Source organism: Podarcis cretensis, assembly GCF_951804945.1.
Source record: "Podarcis cretensis genome assembly, chromosome: 1".
In the NCBI taxonomy this organism is placed as follows: domain Eukaryota; kingdom Metazoa; phylum Chordata; class Lepidosauria; order Squamata; family Lacertidae; genus Podarcis; species Podarcis cretensis.
The window spans coordinates 106,291,485-106,306,995 of NC_137170.1; the positions used below are offsets into that span (position 1 = coordinate 106,291,485).

Here is a 15,511-nt window from a genome sequence, read left to right on the forward strand (position 1 = left end):
CGTGTGGCTCCCCTTTATCCACAGTCCAACAAGACAATGATCTATCCCCCACAACAGCATACAAATCAATAGGGCTAATCTGACCCCACAATCCCTCCCTGTCTCACACATACAATCAAACCACACTGCAACCAACCAAGCTCTGGACCCTCCAATCTCTCGCAATGCCTTTTTTATTTATCAGTTCTAGTGCCGGTGTGCTTGAAGTTAGGAATACCTTTGACACGTTCTTCATAAAATTGCATATATTTTATTATTATTTATTTTATTCATTAAGTTCCTATACCACCTTTCATTCAAAGATCACAAGGCGGTTTACAATATAAAGGTTCATAAATTTTACAACGTTGTGAACAAACGCACCATAACATTTCACCTTTCTTGCAACTTCTTAAGCTGATGCTAAGCATACACTTACATAGCAAACATGAAACTTTGCTCGCTAGTACTTGAGAGGTGACAATATGGTCTTAATCCCCTATACAGAGCTTTAGAAAACCTTTTTTAAAAAAACAGTAGCCAGCCTGTGGCAGAGGCAAGCAAGTTTTGTGCATTCTCCCTCCGAAGGGCAAGAAAGTAAGTAGGACAACAACTGGACACCCGTAAAAACAAACAAACAAAAACCTCCATACACAAGTGTCACTATGTACAGTACTTCTACTAAGGTCTTACCTAAACTGGACCTGGTGTTTGACCGCTCAATTATTGCCCTCTTGCTTGGATTATTTAGAACAGACCTCTTAGCAAGAGAAATGTCAGCTGTCACTCTAGTTATTGATATCCTACAAAGGAAAACAGAGGAGAGTATAAAATAACTTCGGTCTAGGTTTCAGAATAAAAATTGTGGTGCATTGCCATTTACATTGTAAACTTTACGTTATGTACTAGAAAAACCAGGCATGCCAGCTGCTGCTTATCCACAAATTAAAGTGTTGGTGAGGCAGACAAGTCAAAATTCTAAAAGATGACTTCTATTACAGTAGATCTTTATGTACGGAAGACCATGCAAAACAACAATAATTTATTATTTATACCCCGCCCACAAAAACAAAACAAACAAACATACCCCAAGACTTAATAACAACAACAACAACCTGGGACACAGATGGACAAGATTTACAGACCACCAAAAAACATTATTGTTCACTCATTTCTATTCCACAATACTTCTATTTTACCCTAAATACATCACTTGGATGCATATTCTATTAAAATAGTTGGGATTAAGCTATATCTTCAATGTCTAGACTTGGAGATGCCAGTCCGTAAATATCTCCGTTCCATCAGTTTAAACTGTGAGGATGCAATCAGATCAGCAGTTTTGAGTGCGATGTGTTATGGCTGTTCAGTCAAAAGCTTGTGACGTGGCCTCTGACCTGGCATTGTTGAACAATTCTTGGCGCCTCCTCCCCATCATGCAAAAGCATGTACCTCTCTAAGGAACTACAAGCCTTCCCTATGATTGGTATGGGCAGTAACTGTGTCTAGTATCTTCTGATCATTTTCCTTCCTCACCCCTTTCCTCCTTTAAAAAATCCTATTTGCCATTGTCACTGTGTGTCAGATTAAACCTTTTTCATAAAAAAAGAAAAGAAAAATGTACCACTGCTGCATCCCTACCCTTTTCTGACAAATCAAGTTTATGCTTCTTGTGTTGACTGAGCCACTAAATTTGTATTTTCTCCCCTACAGATGGGAACACGTGATAAGGGATTTGTCGCCATGTTCCAAGATGCAGATATTATTATTATTTGATTATTATTTACCTTCACCATTCTGCAAACAAATGAACATTCAGATAAAGATATGAGGTGGTATTCAACTAAGTTTTACTCAAAGAAGACCCACTGAAATTAATTAGAATGACTATGTTAGATCCATTAATTTCAATGGGCAAAACTAAAGTTGAATCCCACCCACACAGCTTGAGGGCCCTCAGTATGAAAGAAATGCTACTCTGTAGAGTAGAAAGGAGAAATCAGACCCTCTTAGGATGATCTTTCATTTCTTCTTTTGTGCCAAACAGATATAGCTGATACTTGTTGGTAATGATACTCCTCAGTATCTTCCACGTATGATACAAAAATATGCTCCACAAAGGGTTTATTCATAGCAACCCTTGACTTGCCATTGACAGTTGCCATGGTTTCCTATAGGAAAACAATGACGTCCAGTTACCATAGTCATATGCTGTACTGAAAGACATCTGACAGCAGCAGTGACAGAACACCTGCTCTGTGTTCCACACTTAATATAAATGCCTGTTTCCAAAGCCATGCAACAAGCTGCAGAGATATAAGATTATTTCAGAACTTCGGGAGAGGGGAGTGCGAGGGTGCCAACGAGAGCCAACACCTCAACCGTGAGAGAATTCAAAGAGATGACGCATTTAGCTGCAGAAATGTTTCATCTGACAAGTGCCTACATAACAATGATCACCTCTGAAGGGCGGGTTCATGCCACCTTAGCTGTGCAAAGAGAAAAACTGGAAAACTTGTATGCAAGAGTATTCCATATTTGTGTGTGTGTGTGTGTGTGTGTGTGCGCGCGCGCATGTGTGCAAGAATATTCTGCTATACAGTGGAACCTTGGTTCTCGAACTTAATTTGTTACGGATGTCCATTCGACTCCTGAAACTGTTCAAAAACCAAGGCAAGACTTCCGATTGGCTGTAGGAGCTTCCTGCACCCAAGCAGAAGCCGCATCGGATTTTCGGCTTCCAAAATATGTTCGAAAACCATAACACTGACTTCTGGGTTTGTGGCGTTCGGGAGCCGATTTGTTCAACAACTAAGCCGTTCAAGAACCAAGGTACGACTGTACTTATACTTTTCTGATCTATGGCAGAGCAAGGAGGAGCAACAGCTTCTCTGGACATAAGCTTTTCTCAATAGTCCCTCAACTCCTGGTGTCACAAACACATTTGGGAGTCAGATTAGACTAAACTTCATCCCCATTCAGGGGCCCTTGCTCCCCTGTTCATCAGCGTAGGAGCAAGGATGTGCCAAGTAGTCCATCACCTTTTGTGCAAAGAGAACAGCCACCTGCAATGAACGAACCTTTGGGTATACAACTGCATGCACAGAAGATTCTGCTTGGCCCAAAATCCTGCACTATCAGCGTTCTAGGTTGAAAGGAACCTCCTTCATGCATAGTGCTGTCACTGCACTAATTGGCAGGTCCTTGCTCCTAAGTAGGGGTGGGCAAATCTGCCAACTTCAGTTTCTCAATTTTTGAGAAGTTCTGAATCACAGAATCGTGGAGCTGGAAGGGCCCCCATGGATATTCATACACATTTTGATCCACGTTTCCCCCAAAATATGCATTTTTGCAAGTAATTTTTTCTAATACAATACAGTTTTGTATGCTCTTTTCATCAATACATATTCTGCATGTGTACTTTTTGAATTGTTTTTAATATTTATTTTTAACGGGGTTTTTCGGATAATTTTCTTGTTTTATTCTTTTCGTAAAGTACGAATCATTACAATCAAATGATATCTTGTGAAATAAATAAAAGAATCATTTTTATACGTTTTATTTGGTTGCAAAATTGCATCACAAAATTTAGATAATGGTGAATGTCGAGGAAATGCTGTGTTACAGTTCATGTACTGGTTCTGGAAGGTTTGGCAAATGGACTGAATGAATTTCTCCCCCATACGTACTTTTAAGACCAGTTAAGATTCCGACTCCCATGTTTTGAACCAGCTGATGTTTCCAGGCACCTTTTTTCACAGCAGCCTCACGTATAATGCACAACATTTATCAAGTCTACCAAGATGCTACCAGGGTGTGTCACAACTGTAACCAGATCACCTCATTCCTGTAAGGGGGCACAGCTGGTGTGTCAAGCAAAGTTGGTAAAAGCCAGTCTGGATTCAGCTTTGCTCAGGCCTTAAACCTGATTGGGGTCTCCTCAGAGGGGAATCAGAACAATTTTGCCAACTTTGGTTGCCACATCAGGGCACAACCCTCCAATAGACACACACTACCAGTGACCCTGAAGAGCTAATGGAATCAGAACTACCCCAGGATATAGCTGCTCACAGCAGCGGGGTTCGAACTGCTGACCTTCTGATCGGCAAGTCCTAGGCTCTGTGGTTTAACCCACAGCGCCACCCGCATCCCATAAATGCCCCTTATGGAACAGCAATTTAAAAAACAACAAAATTGTGCCAGGCTCAGAAAAAGGTTGGCAGGACCTCCATTTTGTGAAGATAACCAGCACATCTTGTTTACATTTCTAGTCCAGCTTTCCTGTTCAAGCTGTTTCGTGAAGCCACAGACCACATCAATATTCCAGTTGTGTATGTATACCTCCCCATACACACACAAAGGACACAGCACGACCCTCAATATTTGACCCAAAGGCTTGGAAATATCCCAAGGCCTAATGCTCTGCTATTGAAATAAATGATTTGCAATGATAATCCAGAAACAGCAGCATTGTTTTTCAAAGGGGGGGGGGGAGTCTGAGCTTCCTGAAATGCAAGAATTCACAGTATGAAGCTACTACTGATGGTTATGAAGGGCTTTGATACTCGCACAGCTGGGCGCATGTTGTGCGTGTGGTGTTAACATTTTACATTAGGAACATTTTGCATTAGGAAACATATTCAGAGTAAGAACTGTTGGACTTGGGTATTCCCTCAGGAACTCAGTTCAAGATCTTTCCAGCTTGTCATGGAATATATCATTCCTCCTTCATATGTTTAGGGACAGAATGACAGGGTAAAAATATGTGGATAAATTCTGTTTTGAAAAAAGTGTTTCATAAGGCCCTGTCAGATCTTGGCATGGTTTTAAGACCTAGTGGGTTGGCTGCTGGTCTAAGTGCATCAGACGAAGACATACAAACAAAACTAGCCTGACATACGTGAGAGAGGATTGTGGAACCACAGACGTTACTTTTTAGGGGTTTTCAGAACTTCATTCAAAGATAAGGAGCACAAGTTTAGCTAGTGTCCTCCTCACACACAATATATTAATTACCTCAGCTGGGAAGATAAGGAGAAAGATGAAAGGGGAAAGATGAAATCCCAAGGGTGAACAAAATAAATAAATAATCAGCCCAGTGCATTTCAAATTTGGGCCATAAAACACACTACAGAACACAGTGTTGTGCTTCTTAACTGGAAGAGTCCCACAAACATCCCAAAATGGTTCGGTGAAATTTGAAAATCTCCCACCTTAGGAACTTCATTTCCCCGCTCTTGTCTTGGCCAATAACCCGTCCCTCCAACCATGGGAGTGTCCATGAGTAACAACATAGTGTGATCTAGTCTCCTGCCACATCTTGCAGCCTTAAGTGCTGAATAGTCAAAAAATTGTGTTGTGTGACAAAGCAGGCAGGGTATATGACACAACTGATTTAGATGACTTATTGTGTGTGAGGGAGGGAGACAGCCTTGGAGGTCTGGCAGGACATCATGACATGTTGCAGGGGGTTCCTTAACCAAAATAGGATTGAAAACCACTGGTGTGGTGTCATTTCTAGTTCTGCCTGGAGATGCCAGGGACTGAACCTGGGGCCTTCTGCCAACAAAGCTGATGCTCCACAACAGCGCTATTCTTATTGGATTATCCAGTGCTATTTTCTAGAAAATGAGGTGCCAGTTCTCACCATGAACGCCTCCCTTGTTCTCTTATAATGGGAATGGCGCCCACCTGCGAGTTCCAGTGAGTTTCAGCTTTTTTAAAAAAGCCCTGGTTATCACTGGAAATGCTGTGCAAACCAAGTATTTTATTCACAGAAGACAGGTAAGGTTTCACTTGATTGAACAACAAAGTCTATGCTGGGATGGGAGGAGACAACATTTAACACGAATCCCACAATCCTCATTTCCCTCATATCACTGCTATTACACACTAGTGCTTATAGGCCTTCACCTACATTATCTCATGGCGAACCTGTGGCCCTCCAGATGTTGCTGGACTGCAACTCCCATCATCCATCACCATTGGCAAAGATGACTGGGGCTGATGGGAGTTACAGTGCAGCAACAACTGCACTGTTACACAGTGGAGTGGTCGTGTCCGGGGTTCTAGCTGCTCCTCCATTTTATTCCTCCTTCCTGCCTCCAGTCTTCCATTTTTCTTTCTCTCAGCCATCAGTCAGAATTCAAGGACCCCTAAGCTGTTCTTGTGTTTACAACCCCCTCCTTTAACTGCTTTCTCTCCCCCTCCCTCCCTCTTCCTCCCCCTCTCTCCCTCTTCCTCTCTCTTTCTCTCTCTCTCTCTCTCTCACACACACACACTTATGCAAACCTTGGGCATTTTCTGAGCCTGCTGGTATTTTCTCCTCATGCATTGGTTGTGCTTTTTTTGACTGCATAAGGCTACATTCAGATAATATTTGATGTTAGTATATAGACAAAGCTGTACCATCCTAAAATTGTTTCAAACCAAGCACATATCAATTAAAATGCATCTCAGCTTCAGTGGAAAATGGCTGTTTTCTGTTTGCTTGGATGGTTTTCTGTTCGGTGCTTTTGAAGCAAACAGAGGACACACTCTTTTTCTGGGCACTGCCATCTCCAAGCAGCAGTTTTATTTCTCACTACTGAGCAAATATTGGCTGCCCTCAGCACTTTGTTCTGTACACTGTTTAAATTTTCTCAACTTCCGATAGATAGTCATGTGCCAGGTTGCAATTAGAGTTATTTTGAGTTTCACAATCAGTTTTTTAAGTGTGTTAAACATATAACAGGAAAGCTTTGGCTGAAATAAATCCAACAAAATGGCAGCTTAGAAATTACTTTATGAATGCTTTAGATAGGTTGTTATTGTTTTTGCAGATAATGTTGTTCAATTCTTTATTACAATCAAGCAGTATATAAGCCTTGTGAAACAAACAAACAAGATGACATTACCATTTAAAGGCCTCTAGTTTCCAAAGTCTGGTTTTTTTAAAATAGCTGACACAATAATTAATATTGCTAGCTCTTGTATAGATAACAAAACAAATGAACACCGCTGCATCTATAGCTGTTGCTCCCAGTTTTGAATGCATTCAGGAACTTACACCAACAATGTTCTCCAATTTCCACTGGAATCATTGTACATGTGATGTATGATCAGCTGATCTTGGTTGCATCCTGATGCAGAAAATATTGAATGCTGAGGGACAATGGCATACATCTATGTTTACCAGAAAATCGCCCTTGAGTACTGTTGCCACCAGAATTTTTGACTAGAGGGTTCTGTATGGTGAACTCATGGATTAACAGGGCATCACAGACATCTGAGACCCCAAATTCTGCCATCACTCAGGCTTTCCCACAGGCTTGCCCTGCCCTACTTTATGCTCAGCACTAACCACACAGCTCTCCCTTGTTTGGTGGTAGCAGTAGCAACAAGAGACCACAGTGTTACGTCTGTTAGACCCCAGGTGTAGACCTTTAACACTGGTGCACAAATGCAGCAGCATCTAGGACCACCAGAAAGCACGGGGAATGCATTTCAAACCATGGTTACTGATGCCTTTATATAGTTCCTATGTTTCCTGCCACCTCCAGATGCTGGTTAGCAGTAACCATGTCAACCAGGAACCTTGACGCTGGCCTGGAAGCTGTTGTTATTTGCTGCCCACCACAGTTACCATGCAAGCATGTGTCTAGGAGTTAACAGGATCCCCACTTTGAGCCCCAGCTGCCACTGCTACTCCCAGATAACTGTAAAGGAAGGAGGAGATCAAGCAGCAGCAGAGGGGCTCCAAGATGACATACTGAGACTGGATTACAACTGAATGCCATTGAATCCTGATAAGGTCATGGGGAATTACAGTGGGCCCAAACTTTAGAATGGGTGCATCTTCCAAAATGATTTATTTTAATGTGTGCGCACCTGCGCTGCTCAAGTTCAAACCATTCAGAACTGCTCACCCATTATTTCCTTGGAGATTAATAAAGGTAAAGGTAAAGGTACCCCTGCCCGTACGGGCCAGTCTTGCCAGACTCTGGGGTTGGTGCGCCCATCTCACTCAAGAGGCCGGGGGCCAGCGCTGTCCGGAGACACTTCCGGGTCACGTGGCCAGCGTGACATCGCTGCTCTGGCGAGCCAGAGCCGCACACGGAAACGCCGTTTACCTTCCCGCTGGTAAGCGGTCCCTATTTATCTACTTGCACCCGGAGGTGCTTTCGAACTGCTAGGTTGGCAGGCGCTGGGACCAAGCAGCGGGAGCGCACCCCGCCGCAGGGATTCGAACTGCCGACCTTTCGATCGGCAAGTCCTAGGCGCTGAGGCTTTAACCCACAGCGCCACCTGCGTCCCTGGAGATTAATAAGGCCTTGCCAAATAATGTTTTTACCACCAATATGTCACTCTGATGAGAAGAAAGTTGTAAAGTAATATAAAATCAACATCTATGATTGTGACTATTCCCTGCACATCTTTCTTCCAGAAGGCAACACTTTCCTGCTGTTTGCCAAGAAGTGTGCTTGTGAAATTACTATGGAGTTGACCAAGAATCATTCAGATAGCAAAAGCAGTGAGCAAATGAATCTTTTGGAGAAAGTAAAAGCTTGACTGAAGCAGCGAAAAGCAGGAAATGTGGCTGATAAGAGTACACATTTTGAAAAGCAGTCATTTGAATGATAGGCTAAAGTCCAGCCTAGCCATTAAGCATGTAGCAATTAGGCATGAAAAAACCCTCCCTTTACAAAAATAGCGGCATCTGGAACCAGACACCCAGTTCCACTCATCTACATCACTGTATTGTAAATTTTGTGCAAGAATCAAAACACTGATAGGTAAGCATAACAAGCTCCAAAGAAGTCCACTATTCTGTCAAAAAGTAGTTTATTTTCACCTATTTGGACCTTAGTTTGAAAGGTATTAGGTATATTTGTGGCCTCTTTCTTGCTCAATTTTTAGTGGAGTGGGTTGTGTGCCTATATACAGGATGTGTTTTCCTTGTTTCAGGTTTTTTATACTTCATTTTTAATGTATGTATTACCTTGCCAGTTGCTTTGGGTCATTTTTCATGCAAAAGGCAACCAAAAATGATTTTTAAAAAAAATCTAGTTGGCCACTGTGAAAACGGGAGGTTGGACTTGATGATCCTGTGGCTTAATCCAGCATGGCTCTTATGTTCTTACTCATCCATTATTGCTTTACGAAGGGGCAAAAGTCTCCCTCTTACACTCATCTGCCTACAAATAAGAAATCTTAGTAATGTAATCTCTGTTTTGAACCCTTACCCTGGACAATTTGAAATGCTATGAAACAATAGCAGAGAACAGCTGGCAGCTCCAAATTAGCAGCTCTTTGGGACAGGCCAGCTATTTTGGGGTCAACCATTATTCTCAGCAAGTATAATACTGTTTTACTGGATTTTATGTTGCACCTTGTTTTTAATGATACTCCTTTTATGTTGCATTTTTGTATATTGATTTTTAAATGTTAAAGATAAATCAATCAAATTGAAATAAATCAAATTGAATTTTTTACACCAGCTTTTTAAAAATATTGTGGTTCTGCAGAGGTTTGGTCAACTCAGGTCGTTAACATGCACAGAAAATTAATGTGCTGTAGAAAAAGTCACTTTTTAGATCCTTGATTATGCATTGCACGGCAACAATGATTTCTCTAAGTTGGGCACTGCATTTTTCTTGAGAAAAAATACAACGACATTCCATCTATTTCAACTTTTAGCATTAATTCATCCAGGTTCAAGATTTGATTCTGTTGTTAGATCTATGCAGTTATGCAGCCGAACACAGTAATGCAACATAATTAATGCAAATAATTAAGAAGGCTGCGTTCCAAGGTTAAGTGAAAGAATATAAGCAAGAGCTAGGGAACTATGTTGACACATACAATGGAAGCAATCAAGATGGAAGTTCCAGATGGAATCATTCATACAGGGCAGGAAACATGAAAGAGAACTTTATTCCTCACCTCCCATCAAACCTGTGCTTCAGGAAGTCAAACAGGGCTTTCTGCATCATGTCTGTCACCTTTCAGGGATGAGGAATATTGAGGAAGGATTGAGAACAGAGATAAAGAAGCCCGAGGTAAGAAAAGAGTTGGAAAGTAAAGACATTTGTGCACAGCCAATGCCTATTACATTGGCATGAACATTTCAACTATGGGATACCCTCATTGGTCAGATCTCCTTCGACTGACAAATCCACTTTCTAACTATAAAGAAGGAATTAAATACATTGATTCTTCCCAACATTTGCAAATGAGATACCCCAAAGCGAGAGCTCTGCTTCCCTCATAAATAAAAAGGATATTCACAACACTCCCCAAACTATGTTGGCAATATGCAGAAATGAGAAGGTTTCTACCCTTTAACCCCACAGTGCAAGATTCAATCTGAACAGGTTTTAAACTGCCCTGGGAGGGAGATCAAGATAAGAACATTAGTTTTATTATTTTAATTTTTAAAAACCATGTTCTCCAAGTTGTATTACTCATCAGCTTAAAGCAAGTGTTTCACTTTGCATGTATTATTCTGTCCAAAGTAAAAGGCGACATTTCTCCCCAAAAGAGCAGGCAGAGTGATCAGATCAGAAAATAAAGCTGTGGGAACTGGTGGTCCACTTCTGGCAATCCAGATGTGAGCAATCGCCCCACTTTAGATTTTATAGATCTATGGTCCTACCAGGAATGTAGATGGAAATCCATAGGCCAGAGCAGTGCGTTTTGGGTAATTAACCATGTGCAGGTGGTTAATTGCTTATAGGGAACTGAGCCTGGTTCTCATTCAAAAGCAGCAGCAGCAGCACCCACCCATATTTGAATGGTTTGGGGGGAGGGAGCAGCAAAGAGGGTTGTGAAGGGCGGACCAAGCAAAGAGTTTAATAGTAACCAACGGGAATGTTTACCTCATAGCCTTTTAGCGAGGGGCCAACTAGCACAACAGGCCTCATGGATGGTACTACATCGTAGGGTGGGATGTGTTCCGTCTAAAACAAGAATGGCATGTCCAATAAATGTACTGTCTTGAATGGATACTGTACGCTATTTCTACAGGGCACAAGGTGGGAGTTTGTATACTTACCACTTTCTGTTTCTGTTTTGCTGAAAGATCAATAAATAAATAAATAAATATTACTTCGCTTAACCATGTAAAAAGTCACGCAGCATGCAAACTATGCGTTGCACAGCAATTCCATTTGATGGTAGCCGAAACAATTAGAAAAGCTAACAGTAATGAATTTGCACATCTCTTGACTTCCTTCTGAAGAAGCAGCATTGTTTAGTTTGATGAGTGCATTTCAGTTGCTCGTTCCATTCATGTTCACCCCAGGATCCCCAGTTCAGGATCCCACCCTCCACCACAATTCATCTAGAACCAAAGGGTTTCCTTCGCCTACCAAGAGTAGTAGTACTCTTCAAATCTCCTCTTAGTCACATGCAGTGATTTCCAGTGAGGCGGGCATCTAAATGACCCAAGCCTAGGCTGTGGTGTGTGTGTGTGCGCACGCGCACATGCACAATCACATGGGTCTCTCCCCCCCCCAACAGCATGTCAGTAGCAAAGACTCATGCAGTTGGCTGAACCCACAAAGCAGAGGCATTTAGATGCAGCCCACAGCCAGGTGACGATCTGCTCAGATACAAGCAGCCCCCACATTGCAAGGGCACTAGCACATTCCATATAGTATAAAGCAAAATTCAGCTGCAAGCCTACTTCTCTAGGGCCTGCTTAGAAGTCAGTAAAAACATTTTCATTGGTCACAAACCAACAAGGACCATTTTTACAACCAAAGTTTATTTTCACAGGCATTATTCTAAGCAGCAACAGATCAAAAACAGCTATAAGATGTATCCTATGCAGAAAGCAAAACAGCTACAGTAACTGGGTTTTTTTTTTTTCTTTACATATCCATTTTGATATACCTATTTCTCAAGTTAACGTTTATTATACTTACTCCTTATATACCGTAAGCTTGGCTCAAAAATCATTCAAAGCTGCAATTAATTCAATATATGCAGCTGCTTTCTTCCATCACCCACAGTAACCCTATTAGCATGAATGTAGGTTTGAACTAGGATTGCACAATAGATGGTGTCCTGCCTCCACAATCAAAGTTACCTTTAAAATTTAAGTGACTTCATTTTAACAGATATTAACACTCACCAGTGGAAGTGGGTGTAGCTCGGAAAGTACCAGACACCATTTCTCCAAGGCTTGAAGAAGAATTCCCACTTGATTTCCTACATTGTGAAGAATCTCCATTTAATATGTTGAGCAATCAGAGGATGATACTCAACAGGGTTTCGATTTTATTAAAGAACACACAGACTTATCTGTCCATTCTTTCTCCCATAAGGGAAAAAGAGACACTGAATAAATACGCATAAGGATAAGCGAAGAAGTTGATAAAATGAAGATTCCACATACAAACTATAATAAAATAACTACAAGGCAGAGAAATGCAATTATGCCCCCTTTAATCTCATCGTTTCCATACTCTCTGGTCAGTAAGTTACATTTGTGGGCAGATCATCTTTCTATATTCTTCTAATTATTCAGTCTCTACAAAGACTACCAAATCAGCCAATTTTCTTAGGCCCGAATTGTGTGGCAAAAGAACTGCACTGACTCTGAGAATTTCCCTCACTGCTCTGGAATTCTCTTTATGAATTCGTCATGACTTGCCTACACAAAGGTTATGCAGAGGTTAGGCTACATCGGGTCTTTCATGAGCATTCCTTCTGATTTGTTTGCGGGGTGATATGATAATAAGAAGAGAAAAAGAGTTTGGATTTGATATCCCGCTTTATCACTACCCTAAGGAGTATCAAAGCAGCTAACATTCTCCTTTCCCTTCCTCCCCCACAACACTCTGTGAGGTGAGTGGGGCTGAGAGACTTCAGAGAAGTGCGACTAGTCCAAGCTCACCCAGCAGCTGCACGTGGAGGAGCAGAGACGCGAACCCAGTTCACCAGATTACGAGACTACCACTCTTAACCACTATACCATGCTGGCTTCCTCATAATAAACCCTCATGATGATTTGCTTGAACGGTGTTTATACATCTTGCCTGGCATTTAGACTCTCGTTCACCCCCACATTTTCAGTGAATTTTCCTGCCACTTTCCAAACCGCAAAATGTCCATTCCTCACCTTGAGTAAACAAAGGCCACCCTGAGTAACTTACTGAAAAGGCGAAACCAGCTAATAACACAAAGGCTGCACTCAGATTTGTCTATGAGTAAAAGAAGTGTTTTTATCTTACCCTCCATGAAAACGCCCTCTCTTCTGCTCCTGCTGGATCCTGATGTTTTCCAGCCTAAGTGGGCTTGGAATGAAGCCAATCTCGCAGCCTTCTTTAACTAATCTTCCTATCCACCAGTCATTGTTATATTTCTGTAACAAACAAGCACTTGATTTGAATCTTCCCATTTAATTGTGAACACAGCTTATTTTGCGAGCTTCTTCCACTACCAGCATCCACTCACCATTCCGCAAAAGCACCTTGTGTACTCCTTACAGTAGCTACTATAGTCAGGAATGGGGAATCTGTGGCCACCCAGATGCCCCACCATCCCTGCTGACCTCTGCCCATGCTGACTGGGACTGATGAGAGGTAGAGTCCAAGAACATATGGAGGCCACAGATTCCCTGTCTCTGTTCTAAATGGACTACCCAACAAGCATGATACGTATTAAGAAGAGAACAGGTAGCAAAATGTGGGCACTTTTCTAAAAAGGCAGATAGGGAGAACTGCTTGAAATGTGATAGGGTGCCTCTGTTTTTTCTCTTCTTCCCTGCTAGTCCTACAACCCTAATCCAAAGATTCACGGACGCATTAGATTTCCCTGTGCAGTGAGATTTTGACGTGAGGAAGATAGACAGACAGAAATTATTCACATCCATCTGGAGGAGGTACCATCCTATTACAACAGTAGCTCCATCAGGATGGTACTATTCACTCTTCCCGATCCCTTGAATAAACTCTTAAGAACTTAAGGTGCTGGACCAGCATCCTGGTCTCACAATGGCCAACCACAGACAAGGGAGACCTGAGTGCCCCACTTGTACTTCCCAGCACCTGGTACTCAGAAACATACTGCCTCTGACAGTGGAGGCAGAACATAGCCAAGTTAACATTGATAGTCTTATCCTCCATGAATTTTAATACAGGTTGACCAAGTGCAAATAAGGAAGTGTACACATATCTGTTAATTTTAGCAGTGAATCTGTTGTGGAATCAAACTCACAGCATTTTGGTACGTGGATCATCTTTCCCCCCCAAGATTAAACTTAGGTGAAACCTTTTGATTTTCACAAGAAATTAAACCTCACCCTTGTATAAATAATAAAGCTACCTGCTTTTTAAGAACAGTTTTTAAAAGTACAGTAAATAGCACCCAACAGGCATTTGAACAAACGCTCAAACTCCTTGAAAACCAAAGTTGGCAGCTCACCTGAAGCATTAATGGGGGGACTCCTGGATCCAGGTGTGTGTGTGTTGTTTTGGGCGGGGACAGAAGAGCAGAGCTCATCCTGCCATGGGGGTGGGGGTATCACTTGCTGTGTGAAGGTACTCCTGTACGAAGCATAAGCATACACCTGCTTTTCTTTGTTACCCATTTTCCATGCATAACTTCCAGTTTGCTGTCCAAGTCAAAGGGCAAAATGGCACTTCTTCCTGATTCATGTGCAAAAGCCAACTGGACTGGAAGCTGAATCTTACTTCAATGTTACTATAAGCAGCCTCTGTTACACCTCAGGGCAGGAAGCTGCCTTAGGGCAGCTTTGTCTGCCAACCCTTCCCTGCTACTCTCTACCCCTCAGCACCAGCCAACTGAGGAGGCTGCCTCACTCTGCCTAATGGTAGGACTGGCCCTGACACTTTGCCTCCACATTCATCCTTTTAACTGTGCTGCATGCAGATGTCAAGATATGCATCTGAGCTATGTTTCAAGGGCGCACAATGTGCATGCTCAAAATACGTGAGCTTATAAACCCAAGAGGGATCAAATTATGTGTCTGCCCTAGCATTTTGATTCCTAGTCCAGGCCTAGCCACCTCCACCCCTGCAACCTGCCCACGTGTCCACCTGACACTATTATCCTCTCTTTCCCCCCACTTTCTTGCAACAGGGAAAAAAATGAATTCACGATGAGCAATGCAGAATGCAAATAATAAAACTGCAGTGGAACAGGTTTGGAAAGCATATGTCGCTTGCTACTTATACTCACACAACAAAAGTGTGTGTTGGGGGGGATATTGGAAAAGACTGTGCAAATTAAAGAAGTAACAAAGGAAGGGTGAAAGGAAATGTCAGCAAGGAGGAAGAGCAGTGACCTAAGAGGCATTTGCGAGGCTCAGTACATAGACAAGTCCTGGGATTGGATTGGAGATGCAGTTAGCAGTACAATACACACATTCATCAGTTGATAGGGTGGGTGTTTATGAGGGTGTTTCATGACATCTGGGAAGTGGGCTAGTAGATTATTGGTAAGCCTGTAAAAATGCTTATCCCGTGCCCAAAGTTGAGCTACAAAGATGCTTCGTGCTTAGCAAGGTTACTCCCATTACGAA

At 42.1% G+C, this 15,511-nt stretch overlaps 1 protein-coding gene across 3 annotated transcripts in view; it reads right to left on the reverse strand.

Annotated features, from left to right (window-relative positions):
• CACNB4 (calcium voltage-gated channel auxiliary subunit beta 4) overlaps window positions 1–15,511 on the reverse strand; it is a 140,856-nt gene that overhangs the window by 13,990 nt on the left and 111,355 nt on the right. For all 3 annotated transcript variants that reach the window (XR_013843156.1, XM_079993792.1, XM_079993793.1), the window contains 6 exons: window positions 13,200–13,330; window positions 12,098–12,174; window positions 11,015–11,034; window positions 10,839–10,919; window positions 9,904–9,962; window positions 673–782 (listed from right to left, as the gene is read on the reverse strand). Coding sequence is in view for 2 of the 3 variants with exons in the window: in XM_079993792.1 (XP_079849918.1) it covers window positions 673–782; window positions 9,904–9,962; window positions 10,839–10,919; window positions 11,015–11,034; window positions 12,098–12,174; window positions 13,200–13,330 (478 nt within the window). In the remaining variant the exon portion in view is untranslated. The remainder of the gene's footprint in view (window positions 1–672; window positions 783–9,903; window positions 9,963–10,838; window positions 10,920–11,014; window positions 11,035–12,097; window positions 12,175–13,199; window positions 13,331–15,511) is intronic.